At 33.4% G+C, this 7,217-nt stretch overlaps 1 protein-coding gene across 10 annotated transcripts in view; it reads right to left on the bottom strand.

The window, feature by feature from the left end:
• Positions 1 to 585: 585 nt before the first annotated feature.
• Positions 586 to 7,217, bottom strand: part of MATR3 (matrin 3) — a 29,117-nt gene continuing 22,485 nt past the window's right edge. For 7 of the 10 annotated variants that reach the window (XM_053221604.1, XM_053221620.1, XM_015064208.3 and 4 more), the window contains 5 exons: positions 6,388 to 6,431; positions 5,923 to 6,298; positions 4,195 to 4,561; positions 3,599 to 3,720; positions 586 to 1,803 (listed from right to left, as the gene is read on the bottom strand). In XM_053221604.1, the coding sequence (XP_053077579.1) occupies positions 1,753 to 1,803; positions 3,599 to 3,720; positions 4,195 to 4,561; positions 5,923 to 6,298; positions 6,388 to 6,431 (960 nt within the window). In that variant the 3' untranslated portion in view covers positions 586 to 1,752. The remainder of the gene's footprint in view (positions 1,804 to 3,598; positions 3,721 to 4,194; positions 4,562 to 5,922; positions 6,299 to 6,387; positions 6,432 to 7,217) is intronic. The other 3 variants (XM_027076579.2, XM_053221591.1, XM_053221612.1) reach the window with 1 other exon arrangement.

Here is a 7,217-nt window from a genome sequence, read left to right as displayed (position 1 = left end):
ATTAAACTTTTTTTTTTGTACAGCCTGGTACAGCCAACAAAGTAGGACCTACAGAAAAAAGCTATCACTGACAGGAAACAATTAGGGATTCCAATGCACATAAAATACTTTGGGTTGCTTGCTGTTAGTTAAGTTGGAATTAAAAGCTGGTAATTAGTAAAGGCCAAAATTAAACTACAGAAGTAAACTGGCAAGGATTTTTTGTACATGTCACATTAGAAAAACATTAACTGCCTCTGAGAAGTATACCATAAAATTTTGATTCATCTTTTAATACACCTGGATCTAAGAGTTTCAAAGAATTCCTAGAAATTCTTGTATTTTTTAAAATTAAAAATTTATTTTTTAACAATAGGTAATAAATCCCTTATACCAAGAATCCCAACAGATTTTGAAAAGCTAGTAGAACTAATTCTTGATATTCCATGTTATTCCCAACTTTACTGTTTTATACTTAAGCCTAAACACAAGTTTTTACCATTTCTTCACCCTTAGCATTTAATGTCCAAAGGTTTTTAAAAGCCCCATTCCACACACCACTTTTTGTCATGTAACAGGAACAAGAAATCCACCAGCACCAAAAACTTTAAAACTCAGTTCTTTAGTAGCAGTCTTTAGAACACTCTAGATTAAAAATGTAATAATTTGTTAAAGCATGCAAAAGAGTGTAACAGTGAATAAAAACCACAACTGACAAAAATATTGGTTAACATTCCAAATATGTATAACCAATGAACTTGGCCTAGGTTTTTTTTTTTTTTTATTGGTATTCACTTCAGAAACTTGAATCCACAGATATAAGCAGTATATTACCAGAAAGTTACAAGTAAACACAGATTATACATGCAAATTTCTGTTCACAAAGGTCACATGTGCAGGTATATGAATTAGAAGCGTGCGTCTAGTTTATGGCCAAACTTTTTAAAATGCAGAAATGTAAAATTACATCTTGAAATATGAAGAGATGGTCTACACACTTCAAAAATCAAATGTTGCTTATACCAGATGTATGACAGCTACAGGATTCAAGTGACAAGCAATAAGATCTCAAGAAATTAATACTGCTCAAAGGGAACGGGAATATTTTTACATTTCACTGAAAATACATTGACTACTAGAATACGAAATCTAGCAGGAACTTAGGGGAAAAAAATTACAAAAATCTAAAGCCAATTACTTAGTATTTCTTATTACCTAAACAACAGCATGACATTAAAAGAAAACTGCACCTGCATTATAATTGCCAATCTCATATTAATGAAGATATCCAAATAAAACGCAACCAAAAACCTTCAAACTCCAAATGATGAGAAGTCTGCAAAAGGCTCAGATTAAAATGCGGAATGTTTCAGATGAAAGTAATAAAAATACCATTGGTTTTGTTCTTTATTGAATGGAATCAAAAGTTTTGACATTTCTTTGAAGCGTGGAACTAAATTTCATTTCTCTGAATGATTCTAGGTCTCTCTTTTCTTAGTGGTGCAAGTTGTCTTAAGTAACTTACAAGTCAGTCTCTACAAAGTACTTCTGTCTGTTACCATTTTGATAAAACAAAAACAATTCTTCATTAACTTAACCGTATATGTATTTTTGCTGTAACACTTAACACATGAACAGACATCTAATATTTTTCCACTAAAACAAAAGAGTACAATAGTTTTCTTCTAACTACCAGTATTGTATTTAAAAAAGGTTAACATTAAAAACAAAGAACCATTATTTTCTTTGAAATTGTTAAGCTTCTTGCACATCTTAAGCTTCCTTCTTCTGCCTGCGTTCTTCTGCCAATTTATTCAGAAATTTCTGAAAAGGAAAAAAAAAATTACAGGGATTAAATCACATAAGAAACACCTAAGTGAATTCCAAAATGAAATATTCTATCCAAGTTTATTCAGAATTTGAGTGTAATTTAACTACAACCTTACCAATATTTTACAAATTCAATTATTCTTGTTAAGTCAGTGTACAAAACTAAACTAGTTCACAGTACACAAGATATGGGGGAGAATGATAAAATGTGAAAAAAAGATTATTTCAACTTGCAATTAATATTAACTCACACAGTTAAGAAAACAAAGACCATACTTGCATAGAACTGCCACTGCTCCAAAAACACAGATTAGTTAAAATAACATGCATTTATTCAGTGTGCCTTCCATTAAACTAACATTTTCTTAAAGGGCCAGCCAGCAGTATTTATTTTAAGTCTGTGGGCTGTTCTTTATTTCATCTACTCAATTCTGCTGTTACAGCAATAAAACCAGCCATAAACAGTACTTAACTGAATGACTTTGACTGTGTTCCCCCAGAATACCTCATTTACAAAAGCAGTGGCCCCTGTATTACACACCTGTAACTTCTAGGGTTCTTGGACATACTAAAACATTAATAAGTAACCTTCCCTCAACAAATCTAAAAGATCCAAAGTTTTTTTGACTTTTGGGTAGAATTTCTCAACTCTATCACAGTTTCTCCAAATTGCTGAGAGGGTTAAAAGCCACTATATCCTTAAGGGAAAAAACACTCAGGAAAGTATCAAGTCATTATCATAATCAGCAAAAATGTAGTGCATGGTAAATTTTAATGAAGTTGACAAAGTTCCTTTAGAATAAAGAGAGCCACCTCTCTTTAGAACACCTCCAATAGAACAAATATCTAGAAAATTAAAATAGCTAGAAAATATTTACAAGTCTATCATTTATAAAGTATCAAATACCAGGATACAACTTGTGTCTTAATACTCTTCTTTGTAACAGTTTCTGCCTCCATACAGCTAAATACCAAAACAAGTATTATTTGTTTGCTGCTACTAATGGGATTAACCACCATTCTTTTTTCATAGGCATAATGGGAAGATACATACAGATAGCAAAGAACATTTACATTTAAAACTAGTGACATAGCCAAGAACTGGAATTATTTCCTAAATTCAAGCCTATCTTTATCCATCTAAATCAACATACAGAGCACATTTGATGACTGAGTATACAATGAGCTCTGTATTAGAAAGCAGTGTAAAAAACCAGGTTATCTGTAATTCAGTTCTTTAACTTCTTTCAAGTTTTATACCATTATCTGTTTCAATAGTCCTTAAAAAAGTCACTAACAACAACACTGAATTTCAAAATCTAGTAAGAGAAATTTGTTATGCTTATTATTTATTCATTTATCCTTTTACCTTTATCTCTCATTGGTCATATAACTCACAAAATATCATTATTAATAAACAAGAGACATGGCACTTTATAGAAGTTGAAAAAGCTTTTCATAATTCCACTTGGGATTTCAGGCCTCCAGGATCTTCCCAATTAGAGAAATTACACTCTCACAACGCTTAGTCAAGAATATTTAAGTAACTTTAATTACATCAGAATTTTAGAACATGGCTAGAAAATTATTCAATTGAATGTACCATAGAAAAAGGCTCAAGAGATGTTTCTAGAATCCACTAAACTGTTTAAGGCCCATCAATAAAGAAGTAAATGTGTCATCTCTAGGATGGGTCTACAGAAAGTACCACACACATTTTACTTTATACAAATTTACATAATTTGTTAGTTTTCATAAAAGAACCCTTCTATTTTAGGTTCAGCCTTACCTTTAATTTCTGATAATGAGGAAGGCTGCTGCAATGAGTATTCTTTGCAACTTCTTCATTTGTATAAAAGAGTGAACACAGCTTACAGTAAAACCCTGTTTTAGGTATCACATAGTCTATACCTAGAACACAAACATACATTCTTACAAATTTAGTAAACTGAAGATTTAATTAGTGTTGTCAAATCTCTGTTTCCGGTCAATGTAATTTGAACAAGATAATATTGGTGAGAAGTCCAATATAACCTAAGCTAAAACAAAACAAAAGCCATGATATCAGTAGTTAATTGTACTCAATTGACAGTTAAGGTCCCACCTAACTGCATTCTTAAAAAGGCAGAAATACAAAAGATAAAGAAAAAGCAATGTGAAGTTCTCAGAAACCTTTACGCGGAGAAAGAATATATTATGAAATGGTAACAAAAGATAATACAAAATGAGAGTTGGTTAAGTGGAGAAGAATGTATTAAGATTTACAAAATGTTCTGCAGAGAAAAAGATTTAAAACGGTATCAGAGTTTATGTAAGACCAATTTAAAAATCTTATTTAATAACTTGGGGAGGGTGAGAGGGGAAGAACAAAGCCTTAAATCTCACCAACAGGAACATTGGGCTGGTATGGTCCAATTCTATACTCATCTGGGATTGTATAGTCCTCCTTGTTTTCATCACTTTGGCCATCCGCATTTTCACTTGTATCTTTGTTGGGATCATCAGCATTCTCAGCAGATTCCGCACCTGGTTCTGTATTTTCCTCATTTTTAATTCCATTTTCCAACGCTGCTTCGTTTTCTTGATCAAGTTCCTCGATCTTGTCCACCTTAATTTCAACCAAACCATCATCATTTTTGTCACCAGATTTAAATGTCATGCCCGATTTACGAAGTTTCTGACGTTCCGAATCTTCCTCATCACCAACCTCATCTAGAGTGACAAAACCTTCCATACTCCCTGGGAAACGACGCTGTTAAGAAAGACAAATTTACTCTGCAACAATTATCCTGCAGCATCCCTTCCATTTGCTTTACTTGAAGGGAAAGGGATAGCGTCTTTGTCTTTATTTATTCTCTCAAAATACTGACTTGCTCCCCCAAAATCAGATTTTTTAAACAAAAAACCTTAGTTTTAAAACTAAATAAAGGCTTGCCTCACAAAAAGAGCAGAAAATAAATGAAATAAGGACATTATATTCTACACTTGCTGTAACTATTATGCTACAAGGGATTATGTATCAAAAATGTGATTTGATAAAAGTAGTTCAATGGTATCCTTTGGAAGACAGTATCTTAGGATACAACTGTTGTTTAGAGAATATGCAGTCTAAAATAGTGTAGTGGTTAAAAAAAAAAAAAAGCAAGCTCTAGAGCATGACCTATGTTTAAAGTTTAGATTCTGCCACTTACAAGCAGGATGACTGTAGACAATTTATTAAACTTCTCTATGCCAAATTTATTCATTCATGAAATGGAGTCAACAAAGGTATCTACTACTTACAGTTACTTTGAGGACTAAATTAATTAGCATATAAAAAGAGCTTACAAAATTTATAGCATATAATAAATGCTCAATAATTATCAGCTCTTAAGACTGCAAATGGATTCTGCAACAATCCACTTCAAGGAAAATAACTTTATCTGACCTAGCCATCAAAATCTGGAGATAAAAATTCGTTTTCTAATAGCTGGAACGTTGCTTACAAAAACCAATGGACCAAGATTACTGAGATCTCATTGTAACAGCCATTTAATGCAAGGGCATTTTAATACTCTAATCCTCATCATAGGTAATTCAGTACACCAGTCTCTTGTTTTACTCCTCTTTATGCTATGCATATGTTTGTCTATTTGAGTTCACTTTAAATGCTTTTATGTGTTCTCAAAGAAGGTCTTCAAATATTGAGTATCTTCAGATATTTAATTATCTGATCAAGCTTTTCGTTCTCAAATAGGAAAATTCTTCAAGTCTAACACTTTTTAAATGAGTGGCTGAATGTTTTAAGTATCTTGGGTCAGTTAACTTAAACTCATATCCCATCTTTTTAAAAGTTCGACTACCAGGCTGCCTACCAGTACTTACACACTACCACCACAGTACACAAATAAAAGTCAATTTCCTTCCTTGCTAAAAATTTCCCTGTGAGTTGACACTTTTTTATATCTATTTTAAAAGTTACTTAACCTTATTGCAGAGTTTACTTTTAAAAATTTACCTGATTTTTTCGAATATGTGACTAATTCTCTTTAATCTGACCTGCTAATGTAAATACGAAACATTTATCTTATCTAGTTTTCTGTTCAAACAGGTCAATATACAATCTCCCTTTACCTTTTTAAGCTTTTTCTTTGCAGCTGCTGAAGCACTGGCATTTCCATCTTTTTTCACAGCTTTGTCTGAAGGTTCCTTTTTCCCATCAGAAGCCACATCACCTAAATTAGCAAGATCTGTCTCATCTCCCACTGAACTGCCACTTTCTAGCAGTGCTGCTGCTTCTTCCTCATCGACAAGAAGCTCATCTTCAGATTCAAGAAGCATGTTAGGTTCTTGCTCTGCTTGGTCATCCTTTGTATCTTTTTCACCATCTTCACCTGACTTCTCCTCTTGTTCTTTACCTTCAGTTGTACTTTCAGTCTTCTGGGAACCATCAATTTTGGATTTCTTATCACTTGGGGATTCTTTGCCATCTGGAGAATAAGATCTTTTCCTGAAATCAAAAGGATACCCCTCAATTAATTCTGAGTTGGAAAACAAAAGTTTAAAATACTAGCGTATATACACACAAAACAATATTACCGAGATTTATCTTTTTTCAGTAAGTCAATGCCTCTGTTGGGAATCTACAAGACAAAATTTTGTAGAAGTTAAATAAATATATTAGAATATGTTCATTTGCAGATTATATGATTATCCAATTAACTAACATTTGATAACCATCCTTTATATCATCAACTAAGCTTATTCAAGCTCTGTAACCGTACCTTAGAATTTAAGCTGCTTAGGGTCAGCAGTTCATTATAATCAACATTTCAACAAAGCGGCAGAGCAGTGGATAATAAATATTTTGGTAGCAGAGCTCTGTTCAAATAAAATCTTTAAATAGAATAAAGCAATAAAGGCATTTCTTACACAATACCATTAAAAAAACAAAACACTTCTGAAGAACACCGGGGGGAAAAAGGTTGGTGTCTTTAAAAAACCAAATCCTGGGGCGCCTGGGTGGCTCAGTCAGGTTAAGCGGCCGACTTCAGCTCAGGTCATGATCTTGTGGTCTGTGAGTTCGAGCCCCGCATCCAGCTCTGTGCTGACAGCTCAGAGCCTGGAGCCTGTTTTGGATTCTGTGTCTCCCTCTCTCTGACCCTCCCTCGTTCATGCTGTCTCAAAAATAAATAAACGTTAAAAAAAAATTTTTTTTTAAAAACCAAATCCTTTATTCTTAGCAAACAAAAATGTTTATAAGAATGCCATGGCGTGGGGCGCCCAGGTGACTCAGTTGATTAGGCATCTGACCCTTGATTTTGGCTTAGGTCATGATCTCACAGTTTATGGAATCGAGCCCTGAGTCAGGTTCTTCCCTGACAGCATGGCGCCTGCTTGGGATTCTCTCTCTCCCTTTCTCTCAGCCC

Source organism: Acinonyx jubatus, chromosome A1 (genome assembly GCF_027475565.1).
Source record: "Acinonyx jubatus isolate Ajub_Pintada_27869175 chromosome A1, VMU_Ajub_asm_v1.0, whole genome shotgun sequence".
Lineage (NCBI taxonomy): Eukaryota > Metazoa > Chordata > Mammalia > Carnivora > Felidae > Acinonyx > Acinonyx jubatus.
This window is presented reverse-complemented; position numbering and strand designations above follow the sequence as displayed.